Raw genomic sequence first — 26,349 nt, forward strand, 5'->3', positions numbered from 1 at the left:
AAGTCAATCAGTTGCGTCTGACTCTTTGTGACCCTTTGGACTACACAGTCCATGGAATTCTCCAAGCCATAATACTGGAGTGGGTAGCCTTTCCCTTCTTCAGGGGATCTTCCCAACCCAGGGATCAAACCAGGATCTCCTGCATTACAGGCAGATTCTTTACCAGCTGAGCCACAAGGGAAGCCCCACGTGTACTCAGTCCCAGGGTGCTCATAATCCCATCAGAATAAATTTACTCCCAATAGTCTAGGGCATGAGCCCAAAATCTTAAGTTTTACAGACCCAGGATTATAACAGGGAACTCTGCTTTTCAAAGAGGAACTTGGGGAAAAAACTAAGCTAAAAAGGAGAAGAAGACCATGAAAAGGAAAAGAAGAGGAAGAGACTGTAATTCACCACGAGAGAAAATGCGAGGACACAAGCACGAAGGGCAAACACTCATGATGGGCGGAGGCACCGGTCTCCGCGGTCGAGTTGCGGGAGCCGTGAGTGACGCCAGAAACCCACGCCAGGCTTCCCTGGAGGATCAGCGGCAAGGCAGCAGCCTGCCGACGCGGGAGACAGTGTTCAGTCCCCAGCCCAGGAGCTCACACACGCCATGGGGCAGCTAAGCCTGGGTGCCACGGCCCTCGGGCCTGTGCACTAGGAGGCAGGGGGGCCCAGTGCTGGGCACCTGGAGCCTGCGCTCCGAAACCAGAGCAGCCACCACGATGGGACGCCCGCGCACCGCCTCTGGAGAGCAGCCCTGCAAGCAGGGAAAGTGCCCGCACGGCAACGAAGACCCAGCAGAGCCAAATGCAAATGAATAAAAACTTTAAAAAACAGACACCAGCTTTCCAAGCACCCTGTGACTTCCTAGGTCATCTCAAGCCTTATCCCACAAGAGGCCAAAGCAGAAGCAGAAGGACCCACCCGCCCTGCCCAGACACCCCCTACACGGATGCTCATTTGAGCTCCAGTACTGCCTGGTGATCCTACCTGAAGATGCTACAAAACAGGCCACCTCCTTCTCTGTCAACCAGTCTTTTTTTTTAAATGGGAGTTTTATTTTTTATTATTACTATTATTTTTTGGTCACGGTGCAAGATATGTGGGATTTCAGTTCCCTGACCGGGGATCGAACCTGTGCCCCCTGCAGCGGACGCAGAGTCTTAACCACTGGGCTATGAGGAAGTCTCTATTCCCGTCTCTGAATAACCAAAACGCAGAATACAGAGGAAGTACTCCCTACCTTGAACACATCGAGCTGTTGATTAATTGTCTCTGTTTCCATGCCAACGGGGCCTTGAGACTCCTCAAGCTCCTCAGCCTTCTGGAGCAGAGTGGAAAACTCCTGGAGTTTGCTGTAGAACTCCTCAAGGCGCACAATGGTCCCTTCGACCTGCTCTTTCCTGGCTTGTGCGCGGTCCCAGAGCTTGTTGCACTGTTTGCTTAAAGCCTCCAGGTCCCGCTTGATGCCGACGAGGTCGGGAGAGGCTTCCTCCGTGGCCAGCATCATCTTGCAGGTCTTATTGGCGTTGGCGTTGTTTGTGATGAGCGTGTCCAGCTTCTCCAGGAAGGCTCTGATGGCTTCCTTCTGCATCTGCAGTGTCTCCGAGTCTCTCCCAACTGGGGCCATGCCGTCCAGCTCATCGTCAAACTCCGCGAACTGAGAAAACATCTCTCGGATGGTGTTCTGGAAATGGCCAATGCCCTGAAGCTTGGTTTCTAAGAACGAGCACCTGTCGTCCACCTGCTGGCTGAGGGCGCCGTGCTCCTGCGCTAAGGTCTCTGCCTGGAGCAGTACCTCGGAGGTGCCCTTGGAGTCGGAGGCCTCCGCCACGAGGTCCCGGGCCAGCCCCTGGGCCAGATCCACCTGCGACTTCAAGGTCTGGAGGGCCTTCTGCTGGGTCTGCAACACAGTCAGGGACTTGCTGCTGTGAGCCTGGGGCCCCAGGGAGTCGTGCATCGCGAGCTGGTCCTTTGCACCCTGAAGCTGCCGCTGAGCTTCTTTGGAAACTTCCTGGAACTCTTTAAACTTCTGGGCCATGTTCTCAAGGGAGAATTTCTTCCTGTGCACCTGCTCAGTGACTGTGTCCACCTTCCGGAGCAAATGCTCCCTCTCCTCCACCACCACCTCCTGGTCCGCCTCACAGACGCCGAGCAGGCTGCCGGCTGCACTGCTCAGCTGTTCCACCAGCCCGAAATGCTGGTCCATCTCCTTCTGCAGAGCCTTCAGCTGGGCGAGGGCATTCTCCGTCTCAGTGGGATCCAAGCTACACTTGATTTCCTCGAGGCTGGCTTGACATCTGTCTATCCACGGCCTGAGCGTGTCCACGTGCTCTTTATACTTGAGGGCTCTCTCCAGCGTGTCCTTCACCCTGTCTTCTCGGTCCTTCACCTGCTTCTGCAGTCCATCCCAGCTGGTTTTGATAGTGTTCAGCTGTGACTGCAAGGCTACCTTCTCAGACCCTTGGGTTTTTAGTAACAGGTTTTCGCCTTCCGCAACGGTTTTCTCATAAAGGTGAGACTGGGCGGTCAGCGTTTTCCTGAAGTCTTTCTGATCTTTCACTAATGACTCCAAGACCTCGACTTTGGCGGATATCGGGGGAGACTTGTTTTGTTCTTCCTTCTTAGCATCCAGCCAAGCCTGGAAATCTCTAGACATTTGCTGAAATTGGTGAGAGCTGGCACAGGCTGACTGAAGGTGCTCGACATGGGTCTCTAAAAAATGAAATCAGACAGGTTGATTTTACATCAAAATGTTGAATGAACCTGTGAAAAGCCAAGGGAAAAACCACCAAATAGAAACACCGAATAACCTAAACGCAAAGGCTACTAGCACCGACATTACGCACAAAGAGTGGGTGGGAGGGCAAGAGACGGGCTCTACAAGAAGACGAGAGAGCTCCGTGGCCAGATGCCACAGCCACCTCTATCTCAGGGCAGAGACGTGACTACTGCTCAGAGCTCCGGGTGATGCTGATAAACAATTCACCCCTTATCAGTTGTGACCTTCCGACCTCTGTGATTTCCACCCCCCGCTGCAGCGTGTAGGATCTCAGTCCCTGGAGTAGGGACTGAACCTGTGTCCCCTGCATTGGGAGTGAGGAACCTAACCACTGAACCACCAGGAAAGTCCCCACCTGTATAATTTTTACCCATCACTTGGGCAAAATAAGGCAGTCTGCGAGGACTACAGGGTTCTGGGTTTCAATCAGCCTGTTATGTGCTGCAGGGCCCGGGGCGAATGACTGAAGCCCGAGGCCTCATTTCCCCAAGTCTGAGCCAGCAGCACTGACAGAAGCTGTCTCGGGAGTGAGGGGACCCTGCATGCACTGAGCTGAACGCCAGTGATGAGACAGGGCTCCTGATGAGAGTCATCACCACTGCGATCGCCACAGGTCGTGACGATCTGCTACCCACATCACACCAGAATCAAGGAGCAAGCCTGAAATGGTTGCTCTGATCAGTAAACAAATCCAATCCATTAGTAACAAACATAACCCGGGTGTCGAGTGTTCCTCTGCAAACGACACACACAGAAGCCCGCGCGCTCCCCTCTGCCTGGCCCCTCTCGGCCCAGCAACACTGCGGCGGGCGAGAAAGGAATGGGCAGGGTGGCTCTCTCCCATGTGTCTCTCGGGAGAGGCTCCCATGACAGATGAACTAACTGCGGGCAAGAAAATGACACCCAGCCTTTTTGATAACTGTTCATCTCCTCTCCCGATGAAACAAAACTGTGGCATAGCATAAACGTCTACACTTGTAAAACTCAATTTTTCTATCGTTTTCACTATTTTCTTTAAAATGAAGTATTTGATTTATGAAGTTGTGTTAACTTCCGCTGCAGAGCAGAGTGATTCAGTTTTACATACAGACACATTCTTTTTCACAGTCCTTACCATTATGGTTTATCCCAGGACACTGAACACAGTTCCCTCTGCTATACAGCAGAACTCTGTTGTTTACTCATTGTACGTTATATCCTATGATAAACCATAATGGAAAAGAATATTTAAAAAGAGTGTGTGTGTGTGTGTGTAAAACCGAATCACAGGCTTCCTAGGTAGCTCAGGGGAATCCGCCTGCCAAGGCAGAAGACTTGGGAGACATGAGTTCGATCGCTGGGTCAGGAAGATCCCCTGGAGGAGGGCATGGCAACCCACTCCAGTGTTCTTGCCAAGAAAATCCCATGGACTGAGGAGCCTGGCAGGCTACCAGTCTGTGGGATCACAGAGTCGAAGACGGAGCACACACGCGTAACTGAATCACTCGCTGCACAACAGCAAAGTTAACACAACACTGTAATTAACTAAACTTCAACAACAACAAAAAATTTTTTTTAAATAGTATGCATCTGCTGGCCTCAAACTCCCTCACCAAGACTCCCCTATCCCTCTCCCCTTGGCGGTCTCAAATCTACTCTCACTCTCTGTAAGTCTGTGAAAACCAGTCGGGGGCACCTGAGATTTTCCCGGGCCAGCTATGCAGTGGCCTGAGCCCGCACCGGATCCCCCTGGCACCTGCACGTCGGCCAGGATCCGCCCTCCGCGTGCCCAAGACCACCTCCTCGCACACACTTCTCACTAGCGGCAGGTTCTCTGCGGGGGCCTGATCTACCTGACAGCTTGGCTTGTTCACGGATCCCTCTTTCTAGGACATACATGCATTCACAGAAGACACACACACCTGCTTTCTGCTCCAGATCCTTGAACGATTTTAAGACGCCTTCCAGCTGCCGAGCGAGCTCGGCTCTCAGGTACTCTTCTCGGACCAGGGCCGCCAGGTCGTCGCCCAGGGCCTGCGCCGCTCTGATCCGCTTCCCCTCCTGCTCCACCGCCTGCTTCAGCTTCTGGGCCGTTTCCAGCTGCTGGCTCATGGCGTCAGGGTGTGCGCTGCCGTCCACGCTGCTGCTGAGCTGATCGTCTAGGTCAGCCAGCTTCTCGGACAGGCTTCTCAGCAGGCTTTGATACTGGGTGCTTTTCCCAACGGCCTGGTCGATGCGGTCACACCGGTCCCTCAGCTGGCCCGTGAGGCTGTCCCATTTCTGGGTCACGGCCGCCAGCTGCTCCTTCACAGTCCCGTGGAGGGACGGGTGCTCCCCAGGTCTCTGCAGGATGCACTGGCCGGCCGTGGTCAGCTGCTCGTACTGCGGCTTCCTGGTGTCGAACTCCTGCAGGAGAATCTGAGAGAGAGAGCGAGCGAGGGTAACTAAGCACACAGAAGACTGGAGAACGAGTCACAGGGAACACGGCTTTATGTTTCTGCGCAGAAATGACAGGTAATTGTCTAGCTTTTATTTTTGCTTTTGTTACCGCTTTCCTAGCTTTTATTTCAAAGGCAGTGTGGTTATCGTAAACTAAACCCAAAGGGCAATGCTGCCTCACAGAGATAACACTTGGTCTAAAATAACATCCCCCAAAGGGGGAGGAAAAAATAAATAAATATTTTCGCTAGTCTGGGGAGAAGGAAGAGAAATTCATGCACAAGTTCTCACAAAGGGAAACACTGAGTTTAGACAAGTTCACACACCCTAGCACCAAATTTGATTTTTCCTACTTGTACTTTTCATAGGAATTTTTTGAATGCTCTATAGCATTTTACACCAAAAAAAAAAAAAAAGCACAGTGATAACAGTATCAGGCTATACCGCTCATGGTGCATTGATTCACAAAGATTGCTTTTTAAACCCAAGATTGATGTGTAGGCTTTTTTGTAAAGATTTAGCCAATAAATCACATCGTTTCCAAGCGTGCAGGCTCACAGAGGTTTTCCCTGTAAAATGGATAATCTCCAAATTGTCCTCTTAATGTAGTATTTTGTCTATCTCTGGGAGACCATGGACAATTATTTCTTCTCAAATATTTCTTTACCTGTTTTGCTTCCAGCCTATTCAGGTGAAGAACGTACAAGCCGAGAACAGTATGTGACTCAGCTGCCTGGACTGATTTGTATTTTCAGAGCAGGGATCAGCCTCCCCGCACTAAAACCACCCCCCGCACTGAAAGGAGCTCCCGGAGACCCCACATCTGCGCCATCTGCACCTCCACACCCCTGATCATTGCCTGGCCCAGATCCGCAGCTCCAGCAGCCATGGGCCGCACTCCCTGAGCCCGGGTCTGGTCCTTGCTCCGTTCGCCGGCACTCCTGTGGTCATGTCTGACTCACATTTTATCAGTTTTTTCCCGTGTGGATTTATCTGCTCCTAATCAGATGAGTCTAAGTAACCTTGCGGGTTTCAAGGTTCCCTCTCTGCCTCCCTTCTTTCTCCTCCTCCCCAGCTCGGGGCTGTTTTGCATGACCTTTCTAAGTTTCCTTATCTACTACCACAATCAAAATGAATCAAACTCCAAAGGAGTCATGTCTAAACAATATACTAGCTTCTCATAAAAATGCTATTGCTCATGCAATCACATTAATACTTCAAAGAAGGTCCTCTTTAACAGGGGTCTGTACAAACCACAATACGAATGAGACAGTCAGTGACCATCCATGGGCTCCGTGGACCACTCAGGGATGCTCCAGCGCTTTGCTCCTCTGAGGTCCCCATCAGCATCACACTAGCACCTCACGGGCATGTGATACATCACAGATGCCTGCCCAGGCAGGGAGAGCACACACTGTCCAACGCTAACGTATTTCTCTTGGAAACATCCATCTTGTTAAGTCACAGAGACTCACCTGCACTTGCTGCCTCTGTGTGTTCAGCATATTCGGGTCAATTGACAAGGGCCCAAGGACACTGACCATCAGTTCTTTTTCCACAAGCCACTGTTTTAACTGAGCCTCCACAGTCTGGAACTGGGTTAGATTATTTGAGGATTCTTCCAGCTTTTGTTGTCTATCAACTGTCAATTGATTGAGTTCTTGCCACTTAGAATCTAAAAAACAAAAAAAAATGATGAAGGACGCAACAGAGGTTTGGTTTTTGTACATTTAACACAACTGTATCTTAATGAAGATTACATAAACAACTCAAAAGGATCCCCAATGGCCATCACTCCACCCTCATGACTCTCCTATATAGTCTGTTAAAAAGCCTAACCTAAGGGTTCATTGCGTTTAACAATACAAATTTTATGGTCCTGAGGGTTGTACGTCAGTTGAAGTATAAGAGAAATGAATTTGAATCTGATTTTGGAAGATGTCGTAAATTATGGGATACTCCTAAGAAACCTCACTCCTTACAGAAGTCCTATAGCGTTTGTTTATTCACCTAGAACTGACCTACTTAGAACAATGAACATGTATCCTTTTCTTTAATAGCAAACCTTCAATGACCAGTTCGAGGTGAGTGATCCCCAAGTACGTGTACCCATGGCTAACCATGCCCTTCTATGCAAACCAGCAGCCCACTGCTCAGAAGTTAAACCAAGAAATCTCACCAACCCTTTAAACTTAACATTGGGGAGAAAAGAAAGCTATGAAATTCCTATCTGAACCGGTCGATTTTTCCAGCTTTTAGATTTTTCTTGAAGGTTCTTCTCTCATACATCGTGAGATGAAATAGTTAAATGACACTCCTTCCACTCCCAATACCCGAACGCTACGTGGGTCCCAACCCTGTTTCACCTAGACCAGTGGTTCTCAAACTGGAGCTATGTCAGAGACCCCTGGAGTCTGCTCACACAGGACTGGGCCCACCCCCAGGGACTGAGGAGCAGGTCTGAGTGAGGCCTGAAGGTGTGCTTCTAACACGGCCCCGGGGTGCTCAGCTCTTGCTGCCACGAGCGTGTCACGCGCACACCCACACCAGCAGCCGTCTACCCCGCTCCACCGCTACCCATGACCCTCAGCTCCAGCGAACTTGTTCTTAAATAATCTCCCTTAGACATCACTGAACACATCACTCCTGGGCTCAAACCTCTCAATACGTCACCCACCACCACGCAGATGGCAAAATCTAACCACCTTTGCTTGACCTGCAGAGGTGCCCAAAAACTGGCCTTGTCTGCTCACCCCAGAGGGTCTGTCCTCCTCTCGTCTGCACCGCTGGCCTCATACCCTCATCCAAACTGGGCGGGCGCACGCGGGCCCATCTGCCCACAGGCTCTATCCTGCCTTCAGGACCCACTGGGTCTCACGCCCTGCTAGGATGCCTGCCTGCCACCCCCGCCCGGAGGACAGCAGGCTCCCTGGAGCCAAGTTACTGACCATCCTTGAACACCAATCATTGCACAGTCACGGAAGCTGCGATGAGCTGTGACAGACTGCTTTTTAGCCAGCATAATGTACCACAGAGCTGCTTTTCCTATAACCCAACCCCTGAAACCTTCCTAAACGACATCATTCCACACGGCCTGTTCTAGTCAGTCACAATCTGACAGCTAAAGGATGCAAGTAAACAATAAATGAAGAAGAAATATCAAGATCTTATCAGGAAGCTTTTTGAAATATACATTCCTCACTCCCACCCTTATTTTAAAATGCTTTGATAATATTCTCCCAGGTAATTCTGATATTCTAGGCGACAGTCACTTAAATAGGGCCTAATTAATTATAAGGCAACAAGAGTTTCTAGCAAAATAAACCTTTCAACTTTAAGATCTTTTAGGATGCCTCTTTTTTTATTGCAGCGGTTGATTTCAGAGAAGGCAATGGCAACCCACTCCAGTACTCCTGCCGGGAAAATCCCATGGACGGAGGAGTCTGGTAGGCGGCAGTCCATGGGGTCGCTGAGGGTTGGACACGACTGAGCGACTTCACTTTCACTTTTCACTTTCATGCACTGGAGAAGGCAATGGCACCCCACTCCAGTACTCCTGCCTGGAAAATCCCATGGATGGAGGAGCCTGGTAGGCTGCAGTCCATGGGGTTGCTAAGGGTCGGACACGATTGAGCGACTTCACTTTCACTTTTCACTTTCATGCACTGGAGGAGGAAATGGCAACCCACTCCAGTGTTCTTGCCTGGAGAATCCAGGGATGGGGGAGCCTGGTGGGCTGCAGTCTATGGGGTCACACAGAGTCGAATATGACTGAAGCGACTTCGCAGCAGCAGCAGAGTTGATTTACAACGTTATGTCAGTTTCAGGTGTACAACAAAGTAAATCAACTACACATGTAAGGATGACTCCTACTAAACTGAAACATACTTCGAGACGTCTAAGTTCACCACAGCATATCTAACTCTAAAGAAAGGACAAGGTTTAGCTGAATATAATGGAACAGCCCACAGTGAAATGATGTTTGTGACGAGTAAACACGTTCACTATGCGCCACTGTTTGAGCTGCACACACACTGACTCACTGAATTCTCCAAACAGCACTGTGACGTACAGAGAATGCTCACTGTCTTACGCTCATTTCAGTATCATCACAATAAGGAAAGGGGGTGATACGACAACAGGGACTGTGGAGGAAATTCTGCGTCTCCGAGGAACGGTGCACCCAGGGACAGGGTGGGAACATTCACAGTGCTCTTCATGAAGAGCAAAGCCCCGACCCCGTGGGGAGCGGCCTCCACAGGCCTGTCAGCACGAAGCAGAGACTGGCAGGGTCCCGCAGGGAACTCCGTGGCAGAAAAGGGCACCCATCTTTTCCAGACAAATAAACTAAAAAGACTCTCTAAAATATAACAAAGCATAAAAAATTAGAGGCACCCAAAATCTAGCTTAAAAAAAAAAAAAAAGACTGTAAGGAAAACATGTGACTCAATGCACAGCACTCTAGTAACCAGTATCTACCTTCTTTGTAAACATAAATTTCGTTACTGTGTTTAGTGAGAAAAACAAAAGATATGCCAAGGCCCAGCCCCAGACAACATGAAATGACACTTCTGAAATTGCAAAAACAGATTCTGAAATGTGGAAGCAGATCTCAAAGTCAGGGGGACTGTCAGATAGATGTTTTCTAACAAACATTATGATTTTTTAAAAAATGCCTGGGCTTCTGTTGGAGGCCTCTGGTGTAAGTGGTAACGTACCTATTTCCGCCAGCGTCTGCTTCCACCTGGGGGCCTCCGGCGTGTCCGGGTTCTCCTCCAGCAGCTCCGTCAGCTTGTCCTTCAACTCTTGCACTTTGTTCACATTCTGCTTCAGTTCTGCCTCAAACAACTGACGAGGAAATAAAAAAAGTAACTGCATTAAAGCATGTCGACATCAACAGACAAAGACACAATTATAAGAGCGCTTTTTTCTTTAACACGACCAAAATAGGGGGAAATATCCACAGTCAGAGGTTGAAGTGAGTGAGGACCGGATTCAGGAGTCAATTATATTTTCTTTTCCTCTTTGCAACTATTCTTCAACTAGCTGAGGAAAGAATCCCAAAGAAGAATGCTAGAAAGCTCACCCCACCACCTGGGAACAATTTCATATATTCTCAAATCCCTTTGGAAAAAGAAAGATGACACCGCTAAGACTGTAATTAACCAGAAAATCAGTCTCGAGAGAGGCTGCAAGATTTGAGACTCTACTAGTGAATGAGCAGCTTTCTGGATAACACATTTAGAGCTCAAAGATAAGTCAGTCATCTGGAGACATTTCTGCCAGCACCACTAGCATATAGAACCATTTTTCAGCTAATCCTGTCAACTAATCCTGACAGCTATAGAAAGAAATACTGTCTATTAAAGAAAGGGAAAGCGTGCGCTCCCCTATTTTATACTGGACAGAACAGACTCCTAATACACCTAGCCCTGAAGTACATCTTTTCCAATAAGGACTGGCTAAAATCCCAGACTTGAGCTGCAAAGTCAAAGTTGCTTGCACCCAACAGCTCACTCATCTTTATAACGTCTATGGGTAAAAACAAGTGACTGTTAGGATCCATCTCTACAGAAAGGCTCGTCCAACAAAGCTGGCCCACGACTTGCTGATGGTTACAGAGCGGGAAACCAGACCCTGCTCGTGAGCCCGAGGGCGCATTCCGGGCACTGATCGCTCCCTCGGGTCTCCCGTAAACGGACCCGTGGACGATACCTTGTTCTGTTCGACTTGGCTTTTCACAGCCTCCGTGTCCACAGGTGTTGGAGCCTGATGCCACTTCGTGGCAGTGCTGCTCATGGTCTGCAGCCACTTCATCATGGCGCTGGACTCCTCCTGAGCCTTCTGCAGTCTGGAGAGCTTGGTGCTCAGCTCACCTATTTTGTCCTTAAGCAAGAGGCCAAGATCTTCATAGCCATGGCTTATGTCGGTCATATCCTTTTTGATGGATAATAAGCCTAAACAAAAGAAAAAAATTAACACACACATTTTCAGGGTATTTAGAGCTCCAGAAATAAAAACTGGTTTTTCGTGCTATTTCCTTCTATTAGGTTGGTCAAAATCTTGTTAGGGTTCTTCCATAGGATGTTACCGAAAAACCCGACCAAACTATTTTGGCCAACCTGACATGTGGTCAACATTAAGTCTACTATGATAAAAGTCATAGAGTTTTTAGAACTAAAATGTCACTATCATCTTACAGAGCTACTTCAAGACGAATGCATTAGGGACACTGCCTAATACTGATGAAATGAGATAGATATTTCACATGGAATAAACTACCCAAACCATGAAATGTTACATATTAATTCCTCAGGTATCAAATTAAAAAATAGCTCAAATAATGTTATCCCAAGTGAGAAAATACCTCAAATTAAGCCAAAAGAAGGAAACATTAACCAAATGCCAAACTGAATGACCAGATTTTACCTTCAAATGGACGAAACTGCATAGAATGTTATATAAATATGTTATTTATGGAGAACATGATTATTCTTACATCATTTTAATTCAAAGTTTGAAATTTTGATGTAACTACTTTTTGTCCCTAAAAAGATTTTCTCTTTCTCAAAAAACAAAACAAAACAAAACAAGTTATTTAATCAAGAAACATTTAAAGTTACTATTTACCTTTATTTGCCAAAATTTCCTGAGTATCTGTGGCTGTTCCTTCACCATTTAACATTACGCCACCTGCAAAAATATTAAAACCGCAGTCATCATAGACTTCTGCCATATTACATGTGTATTAATGGCAAGTGGCATTAAAAAAAAAGTCACTCAGTCACGTCAGACTCTTTGCAACCTCATGGACTGTAGCCTGTCAGGCTCCTCTGTCCATGGAATTCTCCAGGCAAGAATACTGGAGTGGGTTGCTATTCCCTTCTTCAGGGAATCTTCCCAACCCAGGGATCAAACTTTCCTGCATTGCATGCAGATTCTTTACCATCTGAGCCATCAAGGGAAGCCCAGGTGGCATTAAAGCAAACCTCATTAACAGTAATTATTTTAAAATGTTATTATGTTTTAAAATTTAAAATACTGATTCAATTTCAAAATCAAATGAAGGTTTAAAAGATCAAGCTATGCCCTCTCTTCTGTATAAAACAACATGATCAATTTAAACTCCACAGTTTCAGAAACTTTAGATTACTGATAAATTAATCATTAACTATTAATCTTTAAGACAATTTGATTGATGCTTTTGAACTGTGGTGTTGGAGAAGACTCTTGAGAGTCCCTTGGACTGCAAGGAGATCCAACCAGCCCATTCTAAAGGAGATCAGTCCTGGGTGTTCTTTGGAAGGAATGAAGCTAAAGCTGAAACTCCAGTACTTTGGCCACCTCATGAGAAGAGTTGACTCATTGGAAAAGATTCTGATGCTGGGAGGGATTGGGGGCAGGAGGAGAAGGGGACGACAGAGGATGAGATGGCTGGATGGCATCATCGACTCGATGGACGTGAGTCTGAGTGAACTTCGGGAGTTGGTGATGGACAAGGAGGCCTGGCATGCTGAGATTCATGGGGTTGCAAATAGTCGGACACGACTGAGCGACTGAACTCAACTGAAAAGACAATTTTGGGGTGATAATTGTTTTAATGCTGAAGTTATTTTAGTGATACAGTCACTGAAGCACAGTAGCTGGTTACAGTGTGTACTGCTTGAAGTATAAATGCCTGACGGACAGAAGAACATCCACCTCAATGTAAGGAACTGAAACTGTCTGCTGCAGTGAGTCTTTTCATGGGTTTACTGAAGGCGGAATACTGTAAAAAGACATGAAGGGAAAGTCAGAAGTAAAAGAAACCACACTGAATCAACACAGGGACAGGAGGCACAGGGGCTGGGGCACTGGGCCCTGGTGTCCGTCTCACCTGAGCTTCAACCAGCCCACTGATGACCCTGTGAGTCTGCACAGATGCATCCAGCCCTCCCTGCTGCTGGGGAGAGGAAGACCTGGCTCACGAAACCCCAGTGGGAATTAAAGACAGGCACCCTACTGCCTAGAAGTAGGAACGGCTCGGTGAGTGGTAGTAATTATTTCTCTTTAATTCTATAAACATCTAGCATCGGTATCTTTTTTATAATCAAAGTATTTTTAAAGAGATCAATTAAGACTTTCTCATACAAGTACACCTTGGCTCTCTCTCCAAAACACATTTCCCCCAACTACACACACGAGAACAAACCTGAACGAAAACACTTACATGTCTGAATCTTAATCTAAGTGTTATCCCCTGAAAACAGAAATCACACACCATGGCATTGCAAATGGAAGTGAAAATGCCCTGTAGATACTCAAGACTAATTCCTACCATGCTTGGGAGTTGTTAAAGAGCAGGGAAAAAAATGTTTTTTGCTTATTACAAATACAAAGAGGACATGAAGAACTAATAAAAAACACCACAGAATCCCTTCCCTTTAAAAAAAAAAAAAACAAAAAACCAAAACCTTGACACTTCAGGAAATCTGATTAGGAGAGAAAGAAGCGATCATCACACACATATACTGTGAGTATTGCCTGAAATGGGATTAATAGAGCAGAATAAACAGTGTAGGGAAAGAGGCCCAGCTGAACGCCAGCCTCACAATGGGGACAGTCGGGGGTGGAAAGAGCAGATAAACCACAGAGGATCCTCAGAAACTCTCAGAATAAAGATGCGAGATCTGCCTGCAGTCTACTCTTGGATTATTTCAAACCTGATAGTGACAACAATATAAATATGCTTTAAACTTAAAACCCTATTTACAACTTAAATTTTAGAACCCTTATTTATATAAGACTCTCCCCTTCTGTTGAGAAGCATGATAAGACTGTGATTCAGACATGCTGGCTAACATAAGACAGGACTGTTTTCTTTGGGAATAAAAGAATAAAGCAGATGGGAATAAATTAAGAGAGGTCCACTTGACAAAAAACAACAAAAAAAAAAGGCAAACCTGTTTTCTCTCCTTACTTCCTTCTTTCCCAGGAGACCAGACACATTTCTTCATCAAGTATTTCAAATAGAATTTCTACATTTCCACCAATGAAGGTAAAAACAAACAAACTGGAATCTAATCTTTCCCCTTTCCCAATATAATGCTCCTTATTCTTACAGACGAATCTGGCTACATTTTAAATCGTAGTGAAACCCAAGAGATCTGAAATTTGAACAGAACAGACACTTTTCTGTGGCAGCATTCAGTCTGTTTAGACAGGTCCTATTTCTTGTCACTTTCCCTTTGTATTTCTGAGGTTATTTCATGCACTAATTAAAAGAAATAACATAAACACAGGAAATAAACGTGGGTGGACCCAATTCTTTTCCCACACATGTAAGCAGCGCACATACCTGACTTAGCTGCTGCTATGGCCTTCGCGGGGGTGGTTACAGCACTGATCAAGTTACATAGTGAGTTCCCGCTGTTGCTGACTTTCTGAATCTCCGGGGTTTTTAAGCTCCACTTCTCTTGTAATTTCTTGAGATATAAAAATACATTATTTTTCAGTCTTAGTAATCTTTTCCAAGTTACACATTATAATTCAGGGTCTTAAACATATCTTAAAACAGTGACGACTGTGGCTTCTGACTTATGGGAGAGTGGGTGGAAGAGAAGAACAGCATCTCTATTCGTTTCAACAGCCCAGGTGACTGTTAACACTGCTGGTAGTGAGGAGCGGGGTCGGGTCCATCCTGACTTCTCCCAGCCACAGTGGAAGCTGGGCCAGCCCCAGCTGCTCTGAGTTCCAAAGCAACTGTCAACTGTAAGTGTGCAAACGGTACTAGGCGACGGCCAAGCTACAAGAAGAAATGTACTGGAAACTGTTCTTAAAAATGTAAATTCAGAATTCCACTTAATAGTGAATTTTAATCATCAAAATTTCAATGATTTTTTAAAATGTCTAAAACTCATCTTATTATTTTCTTCCAGCATTGGAATCAATAAATAGAACATACACTTTTTAACTTTAAATAGTACATAACAAAGGAGATCCAAGCAACCCAACAAAATTTTAAAAAGAAAAATTAGACTACATGGTGAGCTTCAAATATACAATAAACAGTTGGAATAAATATAAGGACAAAAGAAAAACAATAAACATGCATATGTTAAATAATAAGATTCAAAGTAGAAACACCTGTATTTTTATATAAAGCACATAAATGATGAATAATCAAAATACTCATGGATATCTACTCAAATTATACATACCTAAAGCCATCACAAAAAATAAAAATAGTGAAATCACAGAAAGGCACTGATAAATATCACTCAAAAGCAAACAACAATAATGTAAAAACTTCCGTGACTTTTAAAAAATACACAACTCCACAAATTTGGAGTAGAAATCTTGCCATACTGGTCCTAAGTTTTAGACCTGAGTCAGATGACAATAACTTCTATCTTCAGATACTGGTTGGAGTGATTATGTCCAAACTAAGGCAAAATGCATAATTGAAGAAAAGTATCTCTTATCAACATGATGAGAAACAGTATAAAAAATTACTGAAACTAAGTAGAGACATGGGGCGAAAGCAACTTGGACCACTTAGCAACTCACTAATGCGTCTCTCTAAAAAAGCAAATTGACTGCAAGTCTGTGTCCTTTGAAAGGTTCGGTTAAACCCATGTCATGGTTTACAAATTTCACCAAGATACACTGTATATTCGTGAAGATCTAACATGAATAGGAAGCTTCTGTCCCTATTCCTATTCCTATGAAAAGGAAACCTGCCATTCCTGACACCAGCAAACGAGAACTTGGTATCAAATACGGACAGTGATTCACCTTGGTTTCTTCCAAAGATTTCTGCAAATCTTCTGCACCAAAAGAAGGCTGCACAACGGGAACTCTTTCTGTGGTTTCTTTTATCCATGACTTTAATGATTTAACCAGGACTTGAAAGGTACTCATCTGTTCTTGACAAGAAGACACTGCTTCTTTTCTGGATCACAAACATCGTTGACAAATTTAAGCCACAAAGGGAGATACCCCAAAGGACTCATAACTATTAAACAAATTATTACTCCTATATCAGATTTAACATTAAGAACAAAAGTCCTCGCCCATGCACATGCCAACCCTCAGATATAGGAGGAAAGATTTCCTAGGTGGCAAGTGAGATCAGTGAAGCCCTTGTCTGTTCTCAGTGGCGTCCGCAGAGCAAGACAGAACGGTTATGATGTCTGTAACCCATATGGAACAGCTCTCTACAGTGCTACACAAACTCTAAAGGCCATATAAACATCTTTAACATGATTTAGAGTCAGTGTGCTTTGATCTGTCTGCTTTATATGGTGCTAAACGCCAGCAGGCTGAGACCCAGAAGGGAAATACCCGTCACCGACGTGAGGGAAGCACAGCGCCACCCAGTGGTGTTTATGCCGCATTACAGTCCAGTCCAGTCCAGTCCAGCTCATTAACTCAGTCATGTCCGACCCTGTGACCCCATGGCCTGCAGCACGTCAGGCCTCCCTGTCCATCACCAACTCCCGGAGCTTGCTCAAACTCATGTCCATCGAGTGGGTGATGCCATCTAGCCATCTCATCCTCTGCTGTCAATTTAGTGGGCGGGTAAACTGGTCTTCAATGGACATGAACTTAGACAAATGCCAGGAGACGGCGAGGAACAGGGAAGCCTGGCATGCTGCAGTCCATGGGGTCGGGAAGAACTGGACATGACCTGGCAACTGAACAACAAACTGGGTCTTTAGAGAGGACAGGACTGAGTTTCTAAAACACAAGGTGAAACCTAGTGATGCTGAATTTTAATGGATGCCTCCCCCACAGGTACTCAGAAAGTTCCACGGCGAGCTGTACACAGACCTCCCCAGACACGCAGCAGCAGAGATGGAGGGCACCCGCCTGGCACATGCAGAGCTCTGAGGAGGGGCCTGGCAACTGGATTTGGCCCGTGGATCGTGTGTGCTCACGTGCAGGGGTGCGGATTATCGGCAGAGTCCGTGGCTGCTAAACTAATCACTGAGGACCTTGCGGTTTTACCATTGGGTCCATTTGACAGAAAAAACCACCTAGATTTACCCAGGGAAACCAAGATTATTTCTTCTGTGCAATGTGAACTAAATGGTATGGCAATGATAGCTCTGTGAGTAGTTCCCACAGCACGCAAAGGTTTCAGGTAGAGAATTCTAAAGAAATAAACAGAGCTAAAGGGGGGCGGCTTCTGTATGAACTCTGGCAAAATCAGATATATATTTTAAACTAGCAAGAGATCAACAGTATATTCAATAAAAGCTCAGTCACAAGGCTCACCCTGTGCAGTTCTTTACCTTAATTTAGGTTCACTTTTGTATGTTATCTTGTCTTTTCATGGAATCATGTCTGATCTACAACTCCTTAAAAACCAAACTGCTTTTTTTAAAAAAGGCATCCAGAACTATATTGGATTGATGCATAGTTTCTGAACTGAATCTAGAAAGCCATGGCCACTGGCTATCTTTCAAGGTTATTTCAAGGTTTTTGCTGAAGGTTTTAGTTTTAGACTAAAGTAAGTTTAGACTACTTTCAGTAAAACACTACCACCACCGTGTTCCTCACATAATGCTTTCTACTTTCATGTAAGAAAAATTCACTTTCCCTCCTAAAGAATTTAACAAAAATACACTTCATTTTAACAGCAAAAGAATTAGCAACACAGAAGTACTTATAAAGTAGCCCTATGCTTATTCTCAAGTTTCCAAAACTGTTCCAGGCATCTGTGTAAGCAAATAAACATCATGCATTTCAACTAGGATCAAGTGGAATAAAATTCAGTTTCTTAAGTGGTGCTTACTTTTCTTTGACAGTGTCCTCCATTTCCTTGAATTTCTTTGACAAATTATTTGTTTTTTCAAAAACCAGAGCCTTATCCCCTGGCAAGCCATGGCTGGAGATCTCCTTCAAGAGATTCTGCAAAACTTCCAGATCTTTCTTGCGTTCTAGCAATTCAGATGTTGATTCCTACAAAACGTCAACATGAGATGTTGCTGCAGACACAGAGAACAGACCAGCGGCTGTCAAAGGGGAGGGGTTAGGGAGGGGTGGGGTGGGGGTCTGAGACCAGAGGTAGACTCTTGGATGCAGGAGGACAAACAGGGTCCTACTGTGCAGCACAGAGAACTGTACTCAGTATCTGATGACAAACCACGAAGGAAAAGAACCTGGAAAAGAACATACATGTTTGTATATATACACAAACACCCTTTTACAACAACATGAGAGATGACGTTACACATGGACGTCACCAAATGGCCAATACTGAAATCAAATTGATCATATTCTTAATAGCCAAAGATGGAGAAGCAGTGAACAGTCAGCAAAATAAGACCCGGAGCTGGCTGTGGCTCGTATCCACAGCTTCTCACAGCAAAATTCAGGCTTAAACTAAAGAAAGCGGGGAAAACCACTAGGCCAGCCAGGTATGACTTAAATCAAACCCCCATGAATATGCAGCAGAGGTAATGAACAGAGTCGAGGGATCAGAACTTGTAACCACTGTGCCTGAAGAACTATGGTCGGAGGTCTGTGACATTGTACAGGAGGCAGCAAACAAAACCATCCCAAAGAAAAAGCAAAGCAGGAAGGTGACGTGGTTACCAGAGGAGGCCTCACAGATAGCAAAAGGGAGAAGAGAAGTGAAAAGCAAGGGAGAAAGGCAAAGGTATATCCAACTAAACGCAGATTTCCAAAGAACAGCACGGAGAGACAAGAAGGCCTTCTTCAATGATCCGTGTATAAAACTAGAAGAAAACCACAGAAGTGGAAACACTAGAGATCTCCTCAGGAGAACGGGAGATACCAAGGGATCATTTTGTCCAAAGATGTGCACAATAAAGGACATAAAGAGTAGAGGCCTAGCAGACACTGAAGAGATCAAGAAGAGATGGAAAGAATACACAGAAAAACTGTGTAAAAAGGACCCAAATGAACTGGATGACCACGAAGGTGTGGCCAGCCACCCAGAGCCAGACATTCTGAACAGTGAAGCCATGTGGGCCTTAGGAAGCACTGCTATTATCAGAGCTAGTGGGTGCAACAGAATTCCAGTAAAACTGTTCAAAACCCTGAAGGATGATGCCATCAAGGTGTTGCATTCAATATGTCAGCAAATCTGGAAGACCCGGCAGTGACCACAGGACTGGAAAAGGCCAATCCTCATCCCAGTTCCCAAGAAGAAACTAAAGGATGTGCTAGCCATCAGACAACTGCACTCATCTCGCATGCTAGTAAGATCATGCTTAAAATCTTACATGCTAAGTTTCGGCACTATGTGAACCAAGAAGTTCTAGATGTCCAAGCTGGGTTTAAAAAAGGAAGAGGGGCCAGAGATCAAATTGCCAACATTTGCTGGATCACAGAGAAAGCAAGGGAATTCCAGAAAAACATCTACCTCTGTTTCACTGATTAGGCCAAAGAATTTGACTGTATGGATCATAATAAACTATAGAAAGCTCTTTAAGAGATGGGAATACCAGACCACCTGACCTGTCTCCCAAGAAATCTGTACGCAGGTCATGAAGCAACACTTAGAACCCTGTATGAAATAGCTGGCTGGTTCAAGATTAAGAAAGGAGTGCAACTGGGCTGTCTATAGTCACCGTGTTCGTTTAATTTATACGCTGAGCACATCAGGAGAAACGCTGGGCTGGATGTGTTACAAGCTGGAATCAAGACAGGCAGGAGAAACATCAACAACCTCAGATACACAGATGATACTACTCTAATGGAGGAAAGTGAAAAGGAACTAAAGAAGCTCTTGATGAGGGTGAAGGAAGAGAGCAAAAAAGTTGGCTTAAAGCTCAACATTCAAAAAACTAAGATCATGGCACCCAGCCCCATCACTTCATGGCAAATAGAGGGGAAAAACGTGGAAGGAGTAACAGATTTTCTCTTCTTGGGCTCTAAAATCACTGCAGATAGTGACTGCAGCCATGAAGAAAGAAAATGCTTGCTTTCTGGCAGGAGAGCTATGACAAACCTAGAGAGTGTACTGGAAAGCCGAGACATTACTCTGCCAAAAAGGTCTGTATAGTCAAGGCTTTGGTCTTCCCAGTGGTCATGTACAGTTGTGAGAGCTGGATCATAAAGAAGTCAGAGCTCCAAAGAATTGATGCCTTTGAACTATGGTGCTGGAGAAGACGACTGAATTTCTCTTCGGCTGCAAGATCAAACCAGTCAATCTTAAGGGAGATCAACCTTGAACACTCGTTGGAAGGATTGATGCTCAAGTTGAAGCTCCCGTATTTTGGTCATCTGATGCGAACAGCTGACTCACTGGAAAAGTCCCTGATGCTGGGACAGATTGAGGGCAGAAGGGGAAGAGGGCATCAGAGGACGAGATGGCTGGATGGCATCACTCATGCAATGGACATAAACTTGGGCATACTTTGGGAGATGGTGAGGGACAGGGAGGCCTGGCATGCTGTAGTCATGGGGCTGCAAAGAGTCAGATCTGACTGGGTGGCTGAACAACAACAATACATACACACACACACACAACTGACTAAGTTTGCTGTCCAGCAGAAATTAACACAACACTGTAAATCAACTAGACTTCAGTAAGAAAAATAAAAAAATATATAGGATGTTGCCAGATCTTCAAAGGGCACTCCACCAAGTTGCAGGTATGGACGCAAACGACCCTACTCAGAATGTCACAGAACGATCCTGCCTATGATCTAAGTGTAAACCAACATGCAGGTAGGCTGTCTGAAAGAGAACATGGTAAACTTTAATTTAAAAATGCACTCTACGTTCTAATCTGAGTTCTGGAATAGGAAGGAAATGGCAACCCACTCCAGTGTTCTTGCCTGGAGGATCCCAGGGACGGGGGAGCCTGGTGGGCTGCTGTCTCTGGGGTCACACAGAGTCGGACATGACTGAAGCGACTTAGCAGCAGTAGCAGTATCTATGATATACAGAAAATGAGAGATGGGGTTCACTTCTGGGCAATGAGCAGAGGCCTCAAGGAGGAGATGGGCTCTAAAGTTTTGAAAGGAGAAAAGCACGGATCTTTTCCAATCCATCAGCAATTTAAATGATGCCTGTTAATCATTAATTCTGTCCGTAAATGTATGAGTTTGTCTTGGCTGCTGATATACCTGATCAGCCTTGTGAGTTCCACAGAAGACATACCTGCATAAACTGAGACAGCTCAGTAACATCTTTCCCAGGTACATCTGCCTCAGTGAGAGCCTGGGTTTTGGCTTCTAAGAACGTCTGGAGCTTTTCGGAGAGGTTCTCAAACCGCTCCACTTTGGTCTTGAGCTTCTCCATTTGGGCAAGTTTTTCTTTGTGTTTGTGACTTGCTTCTGAAAACCGGAAGGCTAAGTCCTTCATGCGGGCCTGTAGTGAGGACGCGGTGGACGGGTCGGTGGTTTCCGTGAACCTCTTCACTTTCTCATTCATGGCGTTTATGCTGCTCTGCCGCCCTGCAATGTCCTGCTCCAGCATCTGAAATGAACCAGAGACCACGTGCGTCACAGACTGATGTTTACAATGTCACAGAATTGTGAAGATTACTATTCGTAACAACAGAAGCTTGAGCCACCTGTGACTAAGGAAGCTAATGGGAGTGACAGACCAACTGAGGGGGTCCCCCAGACCCAGCCCACCCCACCCCCAGGCCCGCCCCGGCCAACCACGGAGCCTGCAGGCAGCTGGCCGGCTGCCCTGGAGACGCGGCAGGTGGCTGCCACTCTGCGACCCCGGGATCTCCGGCAGCCCAGGGATTAGCCACGCTGCTGGGTTTCCGAAGGCCAGACAAGACTGATCTGATTAACTCCTGGGCAGCAGGCTGAAGCCGGGTGAACAAACAGGGCCCGGCGTGTAAGATGCCCTCTACCACGAGCAACGCTCAGGAAAGGCACAAGCAGCCCCTGGGCTCCTTCGCACACGTGACTGTGCAGGCACTACTTTCCACGCTGCTACACTCAGGAAACATCTCTTTATGCCTTAAATTCATCTTAAATCTACCCATCTTTGGAGCAGCATTACACTTTTTCAATATAATTTTTAACTGAGATATAACTGACATATATATATATGACATTATGTTACCATAATGTTAAACAGTAAGTCAGTTTCAGCTGGACAACATAATGGGGCTCCCCCGATGCCCCAGCAGCTAAAGAATCCGCCTGCAGTGCAGGAGTCACGGGAGATGTGGGTTCAATCCCTGGGTCAGGAAGACACCCTGGAGAAGGAAATGGCAACCCAGCATTCTTGTCTGAAAACTCCCATGGACAGAGGAGCCTGGTGGGCTCCAATCCAATGGGTCTCAAAGAGCCAGACACATGCGCAAATAACACGAAGATTCGATAGTTGGAAATATCGCTAAATGATCACCACAATAAGTCTAGGAAACGTCCGTCACCACACCTAGCTACAATTTTTTTTGTTATGATAAAAACTTTTAAGATCTACCCTCTTAGTAACTTTCCTACAATTATTTTGAATACACCCAATATCAAGTGCTGTTTTAGCCAGAGAACCCAACATTATACAGGTTCAAGTTCCCAGGAAAAATAAGTCTGTTTTTCCCTAAAGAAAATTAGAGGGTTGTGCTTTCTGCCCTCTAGAATGAGGCTTACAACTCAAGACTATATGTTGAGAAGGATATATATATATAAGAGCAAATAATGGTACACTAACACTTTATATATAGATTCTATGTCTGCACATGGGAAATCCCGGATATATTAATTTTAGGGATGAAAACGTGTAGTGAGGATGAGTGAAAGGCTTTGAGACGGGCAGAGCATGAAAGCATCCACACTTTTTAAATAACCTGAGATACTGTTTTTCCCCACTGAATAGCGGTCTACTTGTTTGAAGTCACTTACGATGCTTTTACTGATGACATCCTGCAGCGCGGTGGAACTCAAGGGCAGCTGGCACGGCTCCTGCAGGCAGCGCTCCACCCCCGCCATCCAGAGCAGCATCTCGTCCAGGCCGTCCTGCACGCTCAGCGAGCGGGTCAGCGTCATCTGCAGCTTCTCGTTCCGCTCACTGACAGACGCGGACAGGTCATCGTACCTCCCGACAATGTCATCTGGTCCAAAAGAATCAGGGAACGTCAACCACTAAGAGCTCTCTGCCCCATTCCTTTCCAGAATATGCTAAGGAGAATCACAAAATCCCACACTAGAACTGGAAGAAGAAGAAAAGATTTAAGTAGCAAATTCATATTTGCACCATCAGAGCACCAACCAAACCTGGAAACAGAAAGCAGAAGATCCCAGTGGAAAATAAAAAGCTGGGGATGTTTGACTAGTGTATATGAGTGTATATCATCTGGATTTGAAAAGAGATTTGGGGATGTGGAAACATTTGAACTGTCCCACAGAAATGAACGAGTTGTGGTGGTTTCTCAATGTGACATTTCACAGTAGCCACACCTCATAACTACGTGGGGAAGGCAACGGCTGCACAGAGCCAATTCCAAGGGAAAACACACACTTCCAAGGATTTATTCAGAATTCACCTTTACACAAAAAAATTCATTTCAATCTCTTGTCTCTCTTGCTGTCTCTCACACACACACATACACATTTAGGCTCTGTCACCCTTTGCGTCCTCAGCAAAGTATTCAAATGCATAGAAGGTGGCAAAGGCAGATGTTAACAGAAAACAGACAACAACGAAAATCCACATTAAATGAAAGAGGCTGAGATTACACTTCTAAGGTTAACACTGAATTTCTTTGATAAATTTAACAGCAGACCAAAAGGGAAGAAAAAAAAGAATTAACAGGCTGAGCTATCAGATGAGATTAGTTTCCATTCTGAAGACTTGAGATGCTTAAAAAAAAATACTTTCTGGTTAGTTTTCATTTGTAAATAAAGCTCTACATTTTAACATCCTATATTCTATATTGCAGACCAATGAGAAATTCAAAGAACAATGGTTTTTACTGTATTCCTCTCTCCTTTCCTCCCCACAACCTGTGTCTCTGGAAAACAATCATCAATTATCACTTACTGTCCAAGAATCTGCAAAAAATTGTAATGATTTCTGAATGCCATCATCTGATACACTATAGTGACCTTATATTCTTATGTTTGGCCCACAGAACATATTCCGTATAATTTTTCTTTGCTCTAATATTACATCATGAGAAAACAGCTTGACAAGTTTTCACCTGACTGAGAGGTCAAGCCGGGATGAATGAGTCAGTCATGCTCCTTTTATGAAAACACTAAGAAGGCCCTGGGAAGGGGATGGGGAGGGCACAGTCTTTGGTATGCACCAAGGCACCCAGGGCAGACAGGAGCAGGTTCAAGCTCTGATTCTGTGAAAGTCACAGAGCAGGTCACCCGAACTGCAGGCCACAACTGGCAGGTGAGCCGTTTCTCACATGGGCAGCTTCCCCAGGGCACCATCCTGTCTGTTTAGCCGTGGGAAGTGATTTCCCAAGTAAGGTCACTATTTTAATAAACTTAGCACACACAACATTGTAAATCAACTATATGTCAATTAAAAATTTTTTTAATCAATGCATAGTTTACTTTGGGACTTAGTAATAAAATATTATCACTAAATTCTTAATTTTAGTAACTAAAAATTATGCTAGAAAAATGTACAAAATTTACTTTTAGAATGTTACTTTTTAAAGTGGCTGGTTCTCTTAGAAGTCAACTATATCTTAGAGAAATTCCTTATATCTTAAATATACTTTCACATATTCCTAGAAAACTATGCCAGAGAGAAGTTTCACTCTTAATGTAACATATGTTAAATAATGTAACACATATTTTTAAACAAATGCAAGTGAATCATGTACACTTAACAATGGGGAAAATGTCAAAGTACTTCTTCAAGTCACAGAATTACACATAAGAGTCTTTTTTCTCCCCCAAGTCCCTGTACCCAAGTCCTTCCAACACCAAAGTAACCAGTGCCTGGGACAGAGGAGCAACATGTTGTAACTCCCACTCATATTTTGATCTTATACTTTAACATATTACATTTTCTGTGTCTTATAACCATAATGCACATAATATGTTAAGATAGTAACATCTGAAATTTATAAATACACATGCATCTCTGAGTATCTATATACACATGCTGAAAAGTACACGACAAAATGTGTGATCAGGAGATTGCGACTGTCTCTTGAGAACAAACTGGTGGCAACCAAGTGAGTGGGGGTCGGGGAGGATGGAGTCGGGGGCGGTTAGCAGGCATAAGCTTTTGTACACAGGATGGATAAACAGCAAGGTCCTACTGCATGGCACAGGGAACTGTGCTCAATATCCTGTGACAAACCACAAAGGAAAAGAACATTATAAAAGAATGCATATTCAGGTACAACTGAACCACTGCTGTACAGCAGAAATTAACACACCGCAATTCAACTATACTGCAATTTTAAAAGCTGATAAAAAAAGAAACTGCACTACAGCATTGTTTAAATCCATGAAAGAAATACTGTAACAGAAAAAGTATAAAATTTCATATATTTCTTTCACATTTTCTTGAAACGATGCAGACGTTATGGTCATTATTACTGATATTTTGCCTCCAGGGTTCTTGCTTCTTTAAATACAAAATCATAAATAAGATGAAGCATTTTTTCTTATAAGTTAGAAGAAGCATATTGTATACAGCTGGCAATAAGTCATCTGAAAAAAAAATTTTTTTTTTAAGATTCTGAATGTCTGTAAAAACAAAAAAGGTGTCTCTTCTACAGAGTGGTTTTATTTTTTAAATTCTTTTTTATTGCAGTATAGTTGATTTACAATGTTATGTTACTTTCCACAGTACAGCAAAGTTTATTAGTTTTCCATACATATACGTATATATATATATGTATATACTGGGCTTCCCTAGTGGGTGACTAACACATACACACTCCCACTGTTTTTTAGATTCCATTCCTGTATAGAGAATATTAAGTAGACAGAGTGATTTTAGCAGAGCAAAGCTTCATCCTTCTCTTTACCTAAAATTTCAACTCATATTTTAATGCCAGCTCTGTTGCAGTGAAAGGTCTGTTAATCACTTGCTGTGTTAGGATTTTTATTTCACACCAGTTCAGTTCAGTTGCTCAGTTGTGTCCGACACTGCAGCTCCGTGGACTGCAACATGCCAGGCTTCCCTGTCCATCACCAACTCCCAGAGCTTGCTCAAACTCATGGCCATTGAGTCGGTGATGCCATCCAACCATCTCA

The 26,349-nt window shown here is 44.8% G+C and overlaps 1 protein-coding gene across 21 annotated transcripts in view; it reads right to left on the reverse strand.

Moving 5' to 3' along the window:
- The window catches only part of DST (dystonin), a 530,351-nt gene that overhangs the window by 100,764 nt on the left and 403,238 nt on the right, over positions 1–26,349 (reverse strand). For all 21 annotated transcript variants that reach the window (XM_018038670.1, XM_018038677.1, XM_018038675.1 and 18 more), the window contains 11 exons: positions 23,020–23,228; positions 21,311–21,628; positions 17,970–18,136; positions 15,965–16,121; positions 14,526–14,652; positions 11,819–11,881; positions 10,904–11,145; positions 9,907–10,036; positions 6,664–6,863; positions 4,672–5,167; positions 1,232–2,703 (listed from right to left, as the gene is read on the reverse strand). In XM_018038670.1, coding sequence (XP_017894159.1) covers positions 1,232–2,703; positions 4,672–5,167; positions 6,664–6,863; positions 9,907–10,036; positions 10,904–11,145; positions 11,819–11,881; positions 14,526–14,652; positions 15,965–16,121; positions 17,970–18,136; positions 21,311–21,628; positions 23,020–23,228 — 3,581 coding nt within the window. The remainder of the gene's footprint in view (positions 1–1,231; positions 2,704–4,671; positions 5,168–6,663; positions 6,864–9,906; positions 10,037–10,903; positions 11,146–11,818; positions 11,882–14,525; positions 14,653–15,964; positions 16,122–17,969; positions 18,137–21,310; positions 21,629–23,019; positions 23,229–26,349) is intronic.

This window comes from Capra hircus, chromosome 23, assembly GCF_001704415.2.
Source record: "Capra hircus breed San Clemente chromosome 23, ASM170441v1, whole genome shotgun sequence".
Lineage (NCBI taxonomy): Eukaryota > Metazoa > Chordata > Mammalia > Artiodactyla > Bovidae > Capra > Capra hircus.